General features: G+C 40.5%; 1 protein-coding gene across 1 annotated transcript; it reads left to right on the plus strand.

The window, feature by feature from the left end:
- The first annotated feature begins 15,542 nt into the window (after positions 1–15,542).
- LOC5575768 (leukocyte elastase inhibitor) lies at positions 15,543–16,953 on the plus strand. Its single transcript, XM_001662139.3, has 2 exons — positions 15,543–15,756; positions 15,815–16,953. Exons 1-2 carry the CDS (start codon positions 15,693–15,695, stop codon positions 16,897–16,899), a joined length of 1,149 nt encoding a protein of 382 aa, XP_001662189.2. The 5' UTR covers positions 15,543–15,692; the 3' UTR covers positions 16,900–16,953.
- Positions 16,954–18,815: the final 1,862 nt, after the last annotated feature.

Raw genomic sequence — 18,815 nt, forward strand, 5'->3', positions numbered from 1 at the left:
TGGATAGCCTCGGAAAGTCATCGTACTTCACAACGATCGACTTAAAGTCTGGTTTCCATCAAATCCCGATGGATCCTGCCCACATAGAAAAAACAGCTTTTTCAACGGACAAAGGACATTTTGAATTCACGAGAATGCCCTTTGGCCTAAAGAATGCTCCTGCTACATTCCAGAGAGCAATGAACAATATCCTAGGAGATTATATCGGCACCAAATGTTATGTCTATCTTGATGACATAATTATTATCGGATATAATCTAAAAGACCATTTAGAAAATCTTAGCCTTATCCTGAAACGCTTATCGGATTTCAACTTAAAAATCCAACTCGATAAGTGTGAATTTCTCAAGCGAGAGACCGAATTTCTAGGGCATATAATTTCAAATGAAGGTGTCAAACCTAACCCCGAAAAAATAGATAAAATTCTGAAGTGGCCTCTACCAAAAACGCAGAAAGAGATTAAACAGTTTCTGGGTTTAGTAGGTTATTACAGAAGATTTATTAAGGATTTTTCAAAAATAACTAGACCTATGACCAAATATCTCAAGAAAGATTCATCAATCAATATAAATGATTCATCGTATCACACAGCATTTGATACGCTCAAAGGGATAATTGCCACAGATCAAGTTTTAGTCTATCCCCAGTTTGATAAGCCTTTCATCGTAACAACAGATGCTTCAGGATATGCATTAGGTGCAGTTCTATCTCAGATACAAGACAATATAGAACGCCCAATCGCCTTTGCATCCAGAACACTAAACGATGCAGAAACCAGATACGCTACCAACGAAAAGGAAGCGCTGGCAATCATATGGGCCGTGAATAAATTCAGACCATATCTTTACGGGACTAAATTTACTTTAGTAACTGACCATAAACCTCTGACTTTTATTAAAAGTTCAGAGAAAAATCAAAAAATTTTGCGATGGCGCCTAGATCTGGAAGATTATGACTACGAAGTCAAGTACAGAGAAGGCAAATCAAATGTAGTAGCAGATGCACTAAGCAGAATGCCTGTTGAAGTAAATATTAATGAAACCAATAATGATGAAATTCCTTATTTTTCAGGTTCCGAAGATCTTGAAGATGATGCAGATTCCATTGCCAATAACTCCCCTGAATCCCATGATTCCCTTGATTCCCAAACTGTTCACTCAGCTGATGATTCAGCTAATAACTATATTCATTTCACGGAACGCCCTTTAAATTATTTCAAAAATCAGATAATATTCCGTATTTCCCGTATAGATACTATTATCCAAGAAACCCTTTTCCAGAACTACCATAGAACAATAGTATCTCAGAAAACCTACACAAAAGAAAATATCACACATCTTTTGAAAACCTTCCACAATGGTAGACAAACAGCCCTTATGGCACCAGAAAATCTTATCCAGACGGTACAGGAGTCCTTTAAAGAAAACTTCAATCAAAAAGGTCATTTCGTTTTTACTAACAATATGGTCGAAGACGTGCAAAATGAAGAAAGACAGAATCAAATAATAATAAATGAACACAATAGAGCTCACCGAGGTATAACTGAAGTCGAAGCCAAAATTAAAAGATCATATTTTTTCCCAAATATTTACTCAAAAATCAGAACCTTTATAAACTCATGTGAAATATGCAATACTCACAAATATGAACGCAGACCATTTAACATAAAAATTTCACCCAGGCCAATAACAGAAAAACCATTAGATAGAGTCCACATGGACATATTCATCATGGATAAATGCAGCTTCTTATCTCTAATAGATTCATTCTCTAAACATTTACAGTTAATAGTTTTGAAATCGAAAAATCTTGTACATGTGCAGAAAGCACTAGGAAAATATTTCAGCTCCTTTGGAGTACCCAGAGAAATTGTCACCGACCATGAAACCACTTTTCAATCAATTCAACTAAGAAATTTCCTTAGCCAGCTAGGGGCACAAATTCATTACGCCGCTTCGTCAGAATCGAATGGACAAATAGAGCGTACACATTCTACTATAATAGAAATTTTTAATACCAACAAGCACAAATTCAGAGGAATGGGTACAAAATCAATTGTAAAATTATCCGTTGCATTATATAACAACTCTGTACACTCTTCAACTAAATATACTCCAAATGAAATATTGTTCAACCAGAATAATATTGTTAACCCGGAAGAAATTATAAGAGACGCCCAAGAGCTATTCCTTAAAGCAAAATTGAACATGGGTAAAGCACAAAAACAAATGATTTCTCAAAATTCTAATAAGGAAGACCCTCCAATTATAAATGATGGGCAAGAAGTTTATGTTATTCCAAATATTCGCACAAAGACTCAACCCAGAGCCAATAAAACAAATGCAAATGAAGTCACAGACAGAACATTCAAAAACAACCGTCACATTAAAAGACATAAAAACAAAATCAAAAGACCGAAAAAAATGTAACACCATTTACTTTTATAACTTTTTGCTTCCAGATGCTTCACTACTTTATCACATTCACCCTCATTCTCACAAACATCTCATGTCAAGACCTAACTATCAGGAATCTTCATAATGATTTGATAATGATGCAAAAAAACAGCCTATGTAGAATTCAGACAGGAAATATCCGAGTTGTACACCCGATCAACCTAACAGACATAGAAATTACTATCAATCAACTCACAAATTTGGTGTATCGTAAACAAAATAATAACGCTTTATTTGAAATTAGTAAATACAAGATACGAGAATTGTACTCTAATTTTATGCAAATCAAACCAATATCGCACAAACGGTCCAAAAGATGGGACATCATCGGCACAGCGTGGAAGTGGATAGCGGGCAGCCCAGATGCTCAAGACCTACGGATAATCGACAGAAGCCTCAATGAACTTGTCAACGAAAATAATCATCAAGTAAAAATTAATCACCAAATCGGCAAAAGAATTTCGGAACTTACAACCACCATCAACGAACTAATCGAAAAACAACAAATCAATCAAATCATTCTCGATGAACTTGACGTCATCACCACCATACTGAACATAGATACACTCAACAAAATTCTAACAAGCGTTCAAGAAGCGATACTCTTTTCTAAAATGCACGTCACAAACAGCAGAATATTATCTGGCAAAGAAATTCATCTGATCAAGGATATACTCAGAAATCAAGGAGTCCAGCTAGACATCCCGGAAGAAGCACTCAATTTTGTTACACCAAAAATGGCAACTAGCGAAAATACTTTACTCTACATATTACATGTTCCAGAATTGGAGACAGAAGAATCGACAATCATGCGAATCCACCCATTGAGTCAAAATGATTCGATTATTAAGACTTACCCTCAATTCCTTATCAAACAAGCAAAACAACTCTTCACCACTGCAAAACCAGACGACTACGTCCAAAGACACAGTTTTATCAAAGAATTCAAGGATCTGTGTATTTATCCACTCATCATGGGAACAGAGCCACAATGTCTCATGGAAATCAACGCAGAAACTACAACCAAACTAATAACCAATAACAAAATTCTTATCTCAAATGCAAAAAACCAAGAATTACGCTCAAATTGCGGTCCTAGCGACAGATACTTATCTGGAAATTTTATAGTATCGTTCTCAAATTGTACAATCGAATTTATGGACCAAAATTTCACATCTACCGAAAAAATAAGTGAAAGCGAGTCTATTCAAGGAGCATTACACAATCTGCAGATAAACAGCGAGATTTTGCAAAATCATGACGTTGCAAAAATAGAAAAAGCCACCCTTCTGAACAGACGCAAACTGGAAAAAGTATCTCTTCAACACGAAACCGACCAGATTTGGAAATGGAGTCTATTAGGAGGAACCACTCTGATGTCGACTCTACTATTCTTCACCCTTTACCTTATCTTCATTCATTTAAGGTTTACCCACAAAAGGACATCGAGGAAAACCCACCAAAGGAAGCCTGAAACCAAATCACCAGGACATGGTAACCAGGAGCTGAGTATCGAGGACGACACTTCTTCACCCCCCGGAGGAGTCACGACATGAACCAGCCACCACAGGTGCAACGTCACATGCACCGTCATCACCTTTGGATCGGACCACTGCCACGTGCTATGCAACGTCAACACCTTTATGCCCAACAGCCGGAATTGCTAGGTCAGCAGTTCAATTCTACAAAACCACCGGACTGACCGTGACCGGTGTTCAGTTTATTTTTATCCGTGTTTCATTGCGTTTCGGCTTAAGTAATAAAGTGATTTAGTGAGGAAAATCAGTTAAGTGTTTTTTAAAAAGCCCGAACCGCCAGCAAACCCAGGATTATATATATATATATATATATATATATATATATATATATATATGCGGTGATTTTAAGAAGAATTACTCTAGGCCTAGATTAGGTTGTTCCAACCGTAATGCACAACCCAATGGACCAATGCTTAATTTCAATATTTGACGTTTTAGAGGTGCCGTGTTATTTACGTGACCATGGAAACCAGTGAATTCGGCACCGCTAAAACGTCAAATTAGAGAACTCGTGCATTGATCTATAATGAATTCAATCAAAATAATGAAGGGGAGAAAAAAAAATTTACTCTAATTTTGAACTATATCAGATTTTTATTAATTTTGAACCCTATCAAACGTACGGAACGAAATCAAGAACGCAGCCCATGAAATATTTATCGTTTCAGTGTCAATTTTACTCGCTGCGCAAAACACACTCACACTAAACTTATAATAGAATGCATACACACTCATGACGACAACAAACTTTGTAGCAGTACCATGAATTTGTAATTATAATTTGTAAATAAATAGCATTAGTAGCAAATGTAATGAACTTCACCATTGAACTACCCCTTGAAATCGATCGCTCAGATTGAGTGAATATTAGGATAGAACTCAATGAACTCACTGAGCTCACTTGCTCCACACCGCAGTTCATAAACTAAATGAGTTCCAACTAGCCTTCTGGCGCCAAACCTCAGCAGCCATACGAACTTTGTTGAAGCGACCATGTGACGATCCTCGGACATCGACCTGTCGAGATCATATTGAACAATCGTTGACCCGGCCTTTCCTATTCATAATCTTCGGGAGGGCAGCGATTTGGAGGATCTATCTTGGGGAAAGGGGATGCTTTCACCCGACGAGTTAGAACGTTGGTGTGCGTGAAAGCGAAGTCTTGACCTTCGCGAAATTAACTTCGTTAGTTTCGCGTAATATCCGGTGACGAAGACCTTCACATCTCGCGCCTTATCTGAGGACCCTCAGACTTAGCTCGTTCACTTCGTTCAGGTTCGCGGAAGAGGCGAGAACGGTCCAACTTTGGTTACCGCGCCGTGGTGTGTTCTTGAAGTTAGTAGTTAGTAGAAAGTGCGTAGTGCGTTTCTTGCGGTTTTGTGCTAGTGTAGACTTGCGGATTAAGCGATTTGTGGCACGTTGCGAGCCCGTCGCACCACCCCCATTTTGATAGCGACCGTTTTCGACCCCGCTTTCCTGCTGCGAAGGAAGTCCCGGCGGTACACGTGGCCGGAGAGGGCAGCGTACGTTACTCCAGCGCCCTTGGCAGGGCGCCAAGCAACGAGGCTGGTTTCTACCGGCGAGGTTCTCAGCTCCGACGACGTTACGTCCGAGTGAGAAACAGTGAAGGAAAAAAGTTCCCCGACCGGATTCGATCCGGTGACCACCAGCGTGAGAGGCGAGGACCCTATCCACTAGACCACCGTCAGTGTCGATCGTTGGTGAGACGGCCGTACCCCGTCGTTGAAGACCACAAATCTGCGTGGGATGCGCCGTTGAGAACGGCAGGCAAGATCATCGAGCGAGCGAGCGAGCGAGTAGCACCAAGAGTCGAGCACCGGAGAGGAGACCGCGTGTAATACACGTGGTACTAATAGTCCAAGCCCGCAAACCGCAAATGCCCCCACGACAGTAGACAGCGTCCAAATCGTAAGTAGCATGCATGCTTTTTGATTCCCATGCGCATGGTGAGATTTGCCCCTAGCCTTAGCCAAATCAGCTAGTGTGGCCGCTGCAAATAGCCGTACCGTTCGGCCGCGCGTGAGCGCCGGTAGCAGGCTTTAAGTTTTGAATTTGAGTCGCTCATCGAAATGAACACCGCACCGCACAAGAATACCGCACGATATTAGATTTATAGTTAGCTAGCGTAAGAGGGAATGAATAGTAGATAGATAGGCCTATAAGCAAATGAACTCGATGTCGATAAAGAAAAATTGTAAATACAAATGTTGAAATGAAAAGTTGAATTAGTTGAATAAATGGGAGTTTGGGTTACACGATAGATCAACAGTTTTTGAACAGCATTTCGTATGAGAGAAATATGAAGCGGTAAATGTAGAAGTATTTTCACACTTCGGTCGTTTTTTTGTAGTCTCTTTTGGAGTATTTTCTGGGAAGGTTGGTCCTGAATCCAACCAAGGATTTTTCTCTCATCGAACGTGGCTTGTTCGAAGTGTTTACTGGTGAAGTCTGCCCGTGATGATACCCCTCGCGACAATTGTCTAGTTACCGGCAGAGTTCGCTTTTTCACACACAAATTTTCTGATTCGCACGACTTCACAGTCGTGAGGCATCTTGTTTCCCTAGGTCAGCCAACTCGTTTCCCGCCCAATAACTTTGGGAAAATCTTTAACCCTCCCCTGAAGGGTCTCAAATGGTCGGGCAACCTCCAAAAACGGTTAGTGGTCTCCAATCGGAGTGGCGCATAAGCCACTTTAACTTACATCCGGGAAACTCGTAAGGCTGCCGGGTTACAACTTGCTGTCAATCGTAAAAGTGATTACAAATATTCAATACACGTGTTTAACTCAACTCGTTTTTCAGTGGAATTATCTTTAAAATCTTCGAGATATCCAGCTATTGTTATATTTCCAAATGGTAAGAATGATTTTAACATTGCATTGTAATATTCAATTGAAAACTATCCTTTTTCCTACAGGATGCGAAAATTTCTCTAGCGATTAGAGTTGAGAGGGATGGCAAGTTGATTTTGTTATAGCAGCAGCCGACGATACATTTGAATCATGTGTGCAACGAGCAGTGCTGTCCATGCTAATAGTTCCGGATGTACACCGGAACTAAATCGCTGGCTAGGGAATATTTGTTTGAAATTGCCCCAGACACCCGGATAAGTGATGCTATTGCTGCACTTAGTTCCTGTAAGAAAATATTGTGCCTACTGAAATCGGAAATCCAAGCCGAGAAAAAGCCTTTACCTAACGCCTTTGAACGCTTGATGACCAGCGCAGCAGCTCTTAAACTTTCAGAAAAGCGACCGGAAAACGACGGAAGGGATGAACTGTGGGCTTCGTGGCCGTGCGGTTAGTGTTACCAAGCATATAGCCGCATTTAGCACTTGTGAAGACAAGGAAACCTTCCGGAAGTTGTAATCCAACAATCAACGAAAGAAGACGTTGCCACGAATGAAGAAAAGTGAACTGATTGAACATTGTAGCAAATTGGAGATTCTTACGACAAAGGCATTCATAAACTCGGAAGGATGGAAAACAGTGCTACAGGATTTATACTCCTTGAGAAGCTCCCTGGCGGAATACGTGGGGCCAGACATTGTAGAATTCGCTCTCATTTGAGTATGAAGCACGATCAAAGCAAGCAAAGAAAAACATCCCATCTGTTGCGGTCCACGATCGTCATTGTATGATTGGCTGCTTGGGCACGTCAGGAGTTAATCATCAATATTAACCTCCTTTTCCCGAGCAGCCTAGATAGCCGCGTAGTGTCGGTAGCGGTTGTTTCAACTGGCTAAGAATTAACACTACGGACTGCCTGTTCCGGTGGTAAAAGTCCACCTCACAGGTGACCCCTAATTTATGGTGTGATGCGTACCGTGCCTAAGAATGAATGGTTAGGGGGGTCTAAATAAAACTTAACCGCAAACGGAGCCTGTGGGGTACCAGGGCGCCCTCCACAGTATTGAGTCCTTCCTGTGCTACCCGGAGCAATGATGCAGGTGACCTTGTGTTTCTCCGAGATAATCGGCTGCCCTTCTTCAGTCTCTATCCTGAGGCTTAATAAGGGCGGGATTATGAATATGTTGACATTTAATTTAAATTATCACCTATATGGATTCGAATTATGCGTTTTACACAGTGTATTCTGTGCTCTTTCGTCTTTGGCGACTTTAAATAGATACCGATCTGGTTTTTTCGTTGCTGGTCTTTTTCGTGCTGAGATTGCAAAAAGCTTAATCCTGCCTAGTTTGGGTAGTGGCTACGGTTAGGTTAGCTCAGATCAATCTTCAGCATAAAAGAACAGCAACGATCAATCTTTGCAGACTCATGCAAAATGGTGCAGCCCAAGTGGCGCTAGTTCAAGAACCCTACTTTCGTCGAGGGAACTTCTATCTAGGTAACCTTGTGGACCCAGTTTTTGCTACTTTCAGCAAACTTGAAACGGCAAACTCGCGCTCCATGCTCCGCGCATGCGTGCTCGTTAATAAAGCAATCGTTGCTACACTCATTTCTGAGTTAACTACCAGAGATGTATGTGCTGTCACAATCGATGTTTCTGTTGGTGACCTCAACAGAAAATACGTCTATTGTTCGGTATATTTACCACATGATGAATCATCCCCCACGGATGATTTCAAACGAGTTGTCGTACACTGCGTAACAAAAAGCCTTCCGCTGATTGTGGGCAGTGATGCCAATGCTCATCACATCATCTGGGGCAGCTCGGATATCAATTTGAGAGGCTCCAGTCTGATGGAATACTTAAGTAGTATAGACCTTGGATTACTTAACATAGGCAATCGCCCAACCTTCATGGTTTCTAATAGAGAAGAAGTGTTAGACATAACGCTCTGCTCGAATAGAATCAGTCACGAGTTGACGAATTGGCATGTATCAGATGAGGAATCATTATCTGATCATCGCTACATCTTTGAACATTCAAATGTAACTGCACAGACTTTGCGTTTTAGGAATCCCCGGTCAACAAACTGGGAACTCTATATTGAATTGGTTGCGACCAAATTTCAGGGATATTCTCCGTCCATTGAAAATCCAAGTGATCTGGATGATGCCGTTGATACTACAACATCCTACATTATGGAAGCTTTTGAAGAAGCATGTCCTCTGCGGTCTGTAAAGACTACAAGAGGGACCCCATGGTGGAATTCCGATCTGACTAGACTCAGGAAACAATGTAGAAGGAGTTGGAACAGACGCCGTTCAGCTGGATCAGAGTCGTTCAAGTCAGCTCGCAAGGCTTACAAGAAGGCTCTTCGTTCTGCTGAACGATCCGGCTGGAAAAACCTTTGTACAAATGTTTCCAGTTCGAGTGAAGTCAGTCGGCTGAACAAAATCCTTGCAAAATCTAAGGATTTCCAAGTGAACGAAATTCGCTTACCTAATGGTGACTTTACTTCTTCCGATGAAGAAGTTTTAGAATATTTATTCAATACACACTTCCCCGGATGTGTGGACATAGCATCTACGGATGAACCAAATGTCTTTTCATGTAGTTACGAGTTTCTGGCCTCGGCTCGCAGTATCGTAACTACTGAATCGATTCAATGGGCACTTAATAGTTTTGCTCCTTTCAAATCTCCAGGAGCGGATGGGATTTATCCTGCTCTGCTCCAAAAGGGATTTGAGTTTATCAAACATGTTTTGAAAAAGCTACTTGTAAGCAGTTTTGCTACCGGGTACATTCCCAGATCCTGGCGTGATATTACTGTAAAGTTTATCCCGAAAGGAGGACGTGCGTCGTATGAGGAAGCGAAGAGTTTTAGACCAATCAGTCTGACCTCTTTTCTTCTGAAATGTCTGGAACGCATTATCGATCATCACATCCGTGATGTTTATTTGGCAAACATGCCTCTTCATGTGAATCAACATGCTTACCAATCTGGAAAGTCCACAGTGACTCTTTTACACAAAGTTGTATACGATATCGAGAAAGCATTCGCTCAGAAGCAATCCTGCTTGGGTGTTTTCTTGGATATTGAGGGTGCCTTTGATAACGTGTCTTTCGATGCCATATTGGAAGCCGCACGAAATCATGGGCTACCTACAATGATTACCAATTGGATTCATCAAATGCTCAAAACCCGACATCTCTTCTCGACATTGCGTCAAGCAGCGATTCGAAAATTGAGTGTTTGCGGATGCCCCCAAGGGGGAGTCTTGTCACCACTTTTGTGGAATCTCGTAGCAGATACGCTATTGAGGCAGCTCAATAATTGCGGTTTTCCAACATATGGATTTGCCGACGACTATCTAGCTCTGATAGTTGGTATGTGCATAAGCACCCTATTCGACCTGATGCAAAGTGCTCTTCAGGTAGTCGAGAGTTGGTATCGCCAATATGGCCTTTCGGTTATCCCGAATAAAACATCTATTGTTCTTTTTACGGAAAGACGAAACCGCGATGGAATTCGACCTTTACGTCTTTTTGGCACTGAGATTAATGTGACTGATCAAGTAAAGTATGTCGGAGTCATTCTAGATTCCAAACTTTCATGGACACCTCACATTGATTTAAGAGTCAAAAAAGCTTGCATGGCCTTCGGTCAATGCCGGCGAACCTTTGGTAAAACTTGGGGCCTCAAACCCAAATATATCAAATGGATTTACACAACAGTTGTTCGACCAATATTGGCATATGGATGTCTTGTGTGGTGGCAAAAGGGCGAAGTGAGAATAATCCAATCAAAATTGGGCCATCTCCAAAGGATGTGCTTGATGGCGATGTCTGGTGCGTTCTCTACAACTCCCACAGCAGCGCTCGAGGCCCTTTTCGACGTTGCGCCACTACACATATATCTTAAACAAGAAGCACTTTCTTGCTCTTACCGTTTATGGGTACTGGATCTACTGGAGAAAAATCCAGTGAATCGTAGATCTACACACACTTCGTTGTTTCCACTTTTGGTGAATTGGGACAAAATTGTCCTTGCTCCAAGTGATCTCACAATTGCTTGTCACTTTCCTTACAGGACATTTATCACACAATTCCCTTCACGGGAAGAGTGGACGTCTGGCTATTTGGAAAGAAGTATATCAAACAATATAGTATGTTACACTGATGGCTCCCTTCTTGAAGGTAGAGCTGGTGCAGGAGTATATTCTCGTGAGCTAAGGCTGAATCAGTTTTACTCACTTGGTAGAAACTGCACCGTTTTTCAGGCGGAAATATTTGCTCTTATGTGTGGAGTGCAATCAGCACTTCAACAGCGCGTAATGGGTAAAGTCATATACTTCTGTTCAGATAGTCAGGCTGCTATAAAAGCTCTCGCTTCGGCCAACTCAAGGTCGAAGCTTGTTATCGCATGTCGAACTCAAATTGAGGAACTGAATTCAGTCAACTCTGTAAACCTTGTATGGGTACCAGGCCATTCTTCCATCGCTTGAAATGAATTGGCTGATGAGCTAGCTCGCGATGGAGCATCGCATGACTTCATTGGCCCTGAGCCGGCTGTTCCAATTTCGAAGTGCTGGTTGAAGCTTCAGATAAACTCTTGGGCGGCAACTCAGCACAAGCAATATTGGAATAGTTTGGAGTCATGTCGTCAAACAAAATTGTACATTACTGAGCCATCTCCAAGGGTGGCGAAGTATTTAACAAATCTGTCAAAGCAGAATTGCAGTCTCTTGGTCAGAGCGTTGACAGGCCACTGCCGACTCAACTACCACATGGCAAATATTCAGCGTGCTGACTCATTTGTGTGTGATAGTTGTGACTCCGATTATGGAACTTCGTATCACCTGATATGTAACTGTCCAGTTTTTTCGCAAATGCGATTCCAATTACTTGGTAAACACTTATTGAGTGAAACTGAATTCAGAAGCCTGAATCTTTAGGACATTCTGTTATTCTTAACCCGCTGTGGTAATGAGCTATAGGCTCTCTTTACGCTCATGCGTTTTGCAGTGCCCTTTTTAGGGCGCTGTTCGAACCCATTGTGGTATGGAGCTACATGCTCTCATTTCGCTTATGCGATTTTCCCCCTTCAAGGGACCCCACTCCTATTTCCTCCCATCTTTCCCTTCCCTTTCCTCTCCCATCGGGTAGATGATGAAATAGGCTCAAATATGGCGATGGCACAAATCTCCCAACTGGTGGGGAACGTGCCTTTGGAGCCGGCCTTCTGATACCTGATACAGGATTCATACTCCTTGAGAAGCTCCCTGGCGGAATACGTGGGGCGAGACATTGTAGAATTCGCTCTCATTTGAGTATGAAGCACGATCAAAGCAAGCAAAGAAAAACATCCCATCTGTTGCGGTCCACGATCGTCATTGTATCGCAAGTGGAAGCAACGAGCGAGATCCCCAAAGAGAGAGCGATGATAACATCCATTTTTCTCGCTTGTTTACCGTGGGGGGTACGTGTTTTTCTTTACTGGCACGATTAACAATCCACGAACTTCCAATAGCAATAGTGTCCCCCAGGCTTGGAGCATGTTTAGAGGAGTTTTATCATGCACTACTATCCCCCCAATCTGATCAAATTTGTAGCAGTATACGATAAACAATCTCTCATAATGTGTAGCAAGTTATGATAGTTACAGAGAGCGATACGTGAGAGATTCTCTTAATTTTCTCAGGATTCAATCCCTGCGTGGGGCACATAAGCCGAGCTGAAGACAATTTGCAAGGTAAACATTTTAATGCTGAGCGAGAAAATCGTTCTCTCAAGACAATCTCAGCTAATTCTGAGCGTAAACAGTTAGCTCAAGTGCTCTTCAAAGATATTGAAGAGAAATTACAATCGGGCAAATGAAATGAGCAGGGCAAATATCGCTCTGATGGGTGTTTCTCTGGCAAGAAATTATATAGGTAACGAAGAAACAAAAGTACGTTCCTTGCTGTCGAAGAAGCAATGGAGGGATGCTGAAAGTAAGCATCCTAACGTAAATTATCGTAAGCCAGCTTTGCACGGGACAAAAGATGCCCATGAACTTCTCAAAACTCATTTGACTCAAGATTTGAGTCATTGAAGTACAAAGGTGAATCTGTCGAAGTTAAGGAACCAGCTTCCGAAGAAGAAATATCAGAGCTGAAACGTAAAATTTCCGACACTTGGTCCCAGATTAAAATGAATGGCAAGCTAACTAAGGCTGATGTTTTACATGTGCAATCTTTCAAAGATTTTATCGAGAAATACGTGCGTTGCACAACTTACACCATGCAGGTGAAAAAGTGCAAAGATGTTAACTGCTCGGCGCATTGCGGTGTGCGGTTGGACGAAGAGACTCTTTATCGAATCATTTGGTTGCCGACTCCAGAGCGGGTCGGAGATACATTTTCTAGTTTTCTAGTGAGAATGAACCGAATGATTTGGACGTTCCTAGCAAAACTGCAAGTCGAACCATCGTGATATCTGAGCTCCCAAAGGCAAATTTCCCGCTGGCCCATACACGGGCAAGGAAAATTGTATTTTGTACAGAATGTCACTTCCCTCGGTTGCTTTACACTCAGTATGCTCTTGACAAACCAGATCTGTTGGTGTTGGACCGATACTTTGAAGATAAGGTGTACGTTTACGGGTCTACCTTGGATGAATTTCCAGATGTTTACCAGAATCCCAAAATTACATGCCATGATACTGTCACGCTCCACTACTATCAGGCAGGAACGTTGCTGAAAAAAAGGTTAAACTGTGCGCTGAGTGAAGGACTTTCTCAATATATAATTTAGGAAATTTTTGAATGAATCTGGATAAATTTAAGAGATCTGGAAGATGTACCTCTGTAATAGCGATTGGAATTCAAGAAGAAAGGTGTTCTCACAGGTATCTACTGACTACGTTTGTAATTCCTCAAAGTTAGGGGTGTAATGAGACATTTATGGAGTAATTGTTAATTATAGAGTTTAGATAGATGTTCTTGAAAAATCTTACACTGATTCCAGAAAAAACACGGTATCCTTGGCAAATTTCCTAATAGATAAACTCCGGGTATGATTCGTGAAAAAATATCGAAAATGGAATACTTGAACGAACACTTTGTGCAATCCTTGGAAAATCCCAAAACAAATCTTTAAAATAGTTTATCTTTGCTTAAATTTATAGTCACGGGGTTATAAATTAACAATACCTCTGATGGGATACTGGAGATTTTTGTCTCAAACCTCCTTAAAGTTTTAGTTTTTGTCTCAAACCTAAATAGTTTCAAATTCCTTGGAGAAATCTTTTAAAGCATTACTATTTTATTACAGGCAAATGAAGCAAAATTAACATTATATGGAATTTCCATGAATTTTGAGGATTGCTAGCGGTAGCCTGAAGTACTAATGGACTTTTAAGAAATTGCATTGAAGAATTTCCAACCATTCCGTGCTCTTGGGCAGATGTCAAATCCCTTCGGAACCCTAAGCGAGATCCTAACAGTTCTAGGTGGGGTCCTATGAATTCCTAGCGAAATATTCCAGGGTCCTAGCAAGTGTCTGTACATTCCTTATGAGCACCTGGAGAATCCTATGGAGTTCTTGGGGTTTCATATTCACATTTTTATGGTAGATTCTTGTAAAGGTTTAGTCATTATTCTGCTTAAAAAATACCATTGATCTCTTTCACCTGAATCTGAATTAAAGTCCCCCGAAAGAAAAAAAAACAAAACACATAGGGTCGGTGTTCCCTTAGTGGACAGTCCCCTATAGTCGCACTAGTGGCTTTTTACGGCCGTTTAGCTATAAATCTTTTCAAAATATTTTTTGACATGAAGGGCAGGAGCTATTAATTTAAGTACCATTGATACACAGCTTAATTTTGTTCAAAAAATGATCGAAATATTTAGTTTTGCTTAAAATTTGAGCTCCCTTGCGCCTATAGTTAACCTATTGTTCCTATAGTAGCACTACTGCGAGAAACTATTTTTTATTATACAAAATACTTGATGAAATAACAACTTTTTTTACATCAAACGAAAGCTTTTGATCCACACTGTGTAGGAAAAATATAAAAGTTTTGTAAAAATACGATTTTGATAAGTATTATGCCAACGCCGTGATGCTAGTGCTACTATAGGAACAGGAATTAGAAATAGTGCTACTATAGGCACATGTATTCCTATAGTGGCACACGCGATAATAAATACAAACATATGAGTTTCCGTAGTTTTCATATTTTTCAAACAAAACCAAGATAAAAAGCTTTCAGATGATGTAAAAATAATGACGCTAGCGTTATTTTTCGATTTTATACGATTTTTTGTTCTTAGCTATGCGGCTATTGGTACATCGACCCTACTTATAGTTGATCTATTTTATTTCCAATTTGAATCCGTCTAAAACTTCCAGTCATGTGTGTAAAAATGTCAAATTCAACAAAAAATGGCTAAATAAAACCAAACTTAGATCGCCGCAAAATTTATTCTATTCGGATCACTACACACAGAGCTACATGCCTCCAGACATGATCATTTTTGTATGAAAATCTTTGTTTGCTTCCAACACTCTACGTACCTTAGCTTCAAATGTAGGAATTTAATTTCAATTTGGAAACCACAGTGTTAATTTTTGTTCGGGTTATGGCAAGTATAATTGTGAATCAGTACGAATTTCACCTGTCAAACAATGTGAATGGCATACTCCTAGCGCTGTTCGTTCTGCGTTTCGTCAGAATCTGATTCTTATCAGCTGTAACGTGAAATTGAAAACATTTAGGTCTGTGGTCAGTGCTAGTTTGTCAGTAATTCATTGTCTTTCGGAAACGAATCAATCTGAATAGTAAAATGAAACTCTTCTCGGTTTTTGTTATGCTATTAATCGGTGATGGATTTTACATAGGAGAAGCCAGTAAGTTTTGAACAGTTCAAACTCAACTATTTCTTACCGTCGTTTCCCACATTTTCAGCACACAGCGAAGCATCGATCCAATTTTCGTTGAACTTCTTTCGTGCAGCCTACAGTCTGAACCCAACCCGAAACTGTGTCCTATCGCCGATTACCATTCAGCATACGCTTGCTATGTTGCATCATGCAGCCAAGCGGAAGGAAACCAGCCAAATGCATCGCCTGCTTAGAATTCCAGATTCTAGTGACTCATACTTCGAGAGAAATGAACCATTTTCAAATGACCTAAACAACGATGCGCTAGAGATGATCACTAAGGTGTTTCACTCGCAAGTTGAACTCAATCCCAATCTTTTGCCGGTGCTACAGGCCGAGTACTCTGTTGACGTTCAGGTATCCGATTTTAGTCGTCCGGAACAGGTGGTTGATTCTGTGAATAGGTGGGCCTCTCGCTTCACCAACGGATTGGTGGGAGATGTTTTCAACGGAAATGGGTTTTCCGACGATGCCAACTTGATGATCATCAACACCCTCACGTTTAATGCTTCCTGGGAGCATCCATTCTCCCCTCGAAGCTTGCTGAAAGACGATTTTTACTTTCTGAATGGAGTAAGAAAAGTTGACACGATGCGAAGTTACAAGGGTTTTAGATACTGCGAGATCGACGATATTCGGGCAGTAGAGCTGGCCTACGAAAGAAACTCTGACCTGTCCATGCTGATCATCAAATCTGACTCACAACCGTTGGACACAGTCATTGAGAGGTTCGATATGGAAATGTATCGGACGATCAACGAGCGTCTGTATCATGATCGATTCAAGTTGGTTATCCCGAAGTTCACGATTAGTACGGGGATCGGGGCGAAGCGCATTCTGAAAGCTATGGGCTTGAGTGATGTTTTTGGCAAAGATACGTTCGATGTGTTCGTTGGATTCAGCAGTCGTTTGGCAAACATCTATCAAGCGGTGCGGATCGATATCGACGAGAATGGGACACGTGCCGCAGCTGGAACCTACTCAGAGAAATCGATGCGGGTAGGGACGGATTTCAAGTACGCCATTGATGGACCATTTATGTTTGTGATTCGCAAGGATACGACCAAAGACATTGTGTTTATAGGGCATTATTCAAGTTATGTAGAATAAATTTGGTTAATTTCTCCCGGATATATGATCAAATACATCCATGAACAACACAAACGGTTCCCTTGAAATCATTTCTGTTTCCCTATAATTTCTTCAATGACAAGGGTTCAATTGTCGTTTCCCCATTTTTTCGAAACCATTCATTGAGTTTAAATTTTTCGAAGGATTTTATGTGGATGATCTTCTGATTTTGTGTTTATAGAAATATCCTGCAGGGTCAGATCTGGTATAACAACTGGGGATCTGGGATCGAATTGAATCCCCGAGAAAGTCATATATGGCGCTAAACCGATATGAACTGATAAGCACTATGATTGAACTACTATTATTAAAGGCATACAGATCTACCAGCATAATTAGTAATGTCTTGAAAATTATTGATGATAAACCTGCGACTGGTTACGCTAGTGGGCGATCTATCTACCAAAAGCAGCACATCGAAAAATAAACGTTTTATTCCATAGCCCAATCTACTGGTACATTACAATTTGGTACCAGCACCCTACATATGACTAGAATAAAGTCCTAAAGATTATTATTATGCATCATTAGAAGCATTTTAATTGATTTTCCGAGACATAATTATAAACCTATGTGAAAATCAAATGTATTGTACGAAATTCCATGTATTATTCTAGAAAGGCTACTACTGGAGCACTAGCGTGACTACAACACATGTCCCAATAATGACTCAATCGATATCAAGTACCGTAATATGGAGTGAAGTCGGTCACTTCTGAGTGATTCTGTACAATAAGATATTCTTGGATATATGTATTATCATCCAAGTATGTTTTAAATTAGTACTGGTTAAATGTTTATCGAATTATGTAAACGAAATTTTGACAAATTGTGGTAATAATAACAAAGACAATTTTTAGAAATCAAAAAGTGAAATTTTTTATTCCGGAGTGAAGTGATCAATCACTGTAATAGGTTTTCTAAAATAAAGAGATACACTCCCGTGCAAAAGTGTGGGTTCACCCCCTCAAAAACATACAAAAGTGTTCAGTCCATATCTCTGTGATTACACGACCAATTGAAACTCTCTAAGCCGTATTCGAAAGGCAAAGAGTTATTCTTACTTCGTATGTATTTTTTCCAGAAACATTTTTCCAATTTTTCATACTAAATTTATACTTAAAGTTGTGACATTTTCCAAAAAACACACTGAAAAATCATATCTGAGCAATTCTCGCTGAAACCAGGCCGCCATCGGCACCCATCGTTAGAATTCCAATTTTATGTCACTGTTCGCTAGCTTTCGATAAAACTTAAGGGTGGTCCTTTTTGTTTTCTCAAATTGGTGGACCCCTCGTACGCCAGCTAGCTAAACAGTTTGCAAAAAAGCTCATTTTTTAATAAATCTTGGGTATTTCTTCACGTGATATGTCTTATATTTCCCTTGGAACACATACCAAACTTAATGGCATCGTATAGAGAAAGGATATAGCTTTCATTTGAAGTTAAAAAAAATCCGGCGGCCATTTTGAATTTGGCCGCCATCTTGAATTTTGTTAGAAAAATCGTTTTGTCACCATTAGCGCACCGCTCGTTTTGAATTCTGAGATCACCATCAGAAAGCCGAGGAAAAATTGCGTAAGATAGGCTACAGAAACTAGGTGTGCAATGGTATTTACCCTATGAAATGAACGATTTTCTAAAACATGTTCCACGATTTTGACGTATATGGCGAGTGCAATCAATGCAAACATCCTTTTTTGTACAACAAAGATACAAGTTTTCAATAGTTGGTGTATTTTTCGAGTCAGATGAAGAATAGGAGTATTATTTAGAGTGATAAAATCTGGCGGCCATCTTGGATTTTGACGCCATCTTGATTTTGACTAGTAGAATGAATTTTTCACCTTGATAGCACTCAGCATGTCGAATTTAGAATAAAAACAAGGTTACGT

The sequence above is a fragment of the Aedes aegypti genome, chromosome 2 (assembly GCF_002204515.2).
Source record: "Aedes aegypti strain LVP_AGWG chromosome 2, AaegL5.0 Primary Assembly, whole genome shotgun sequence".
Lineage (NCBI taxonomy): Eukaryota > Metazoa > Arthropoda > Insecta > Diptera > Culicidae > Aedes > Aedes aegypti.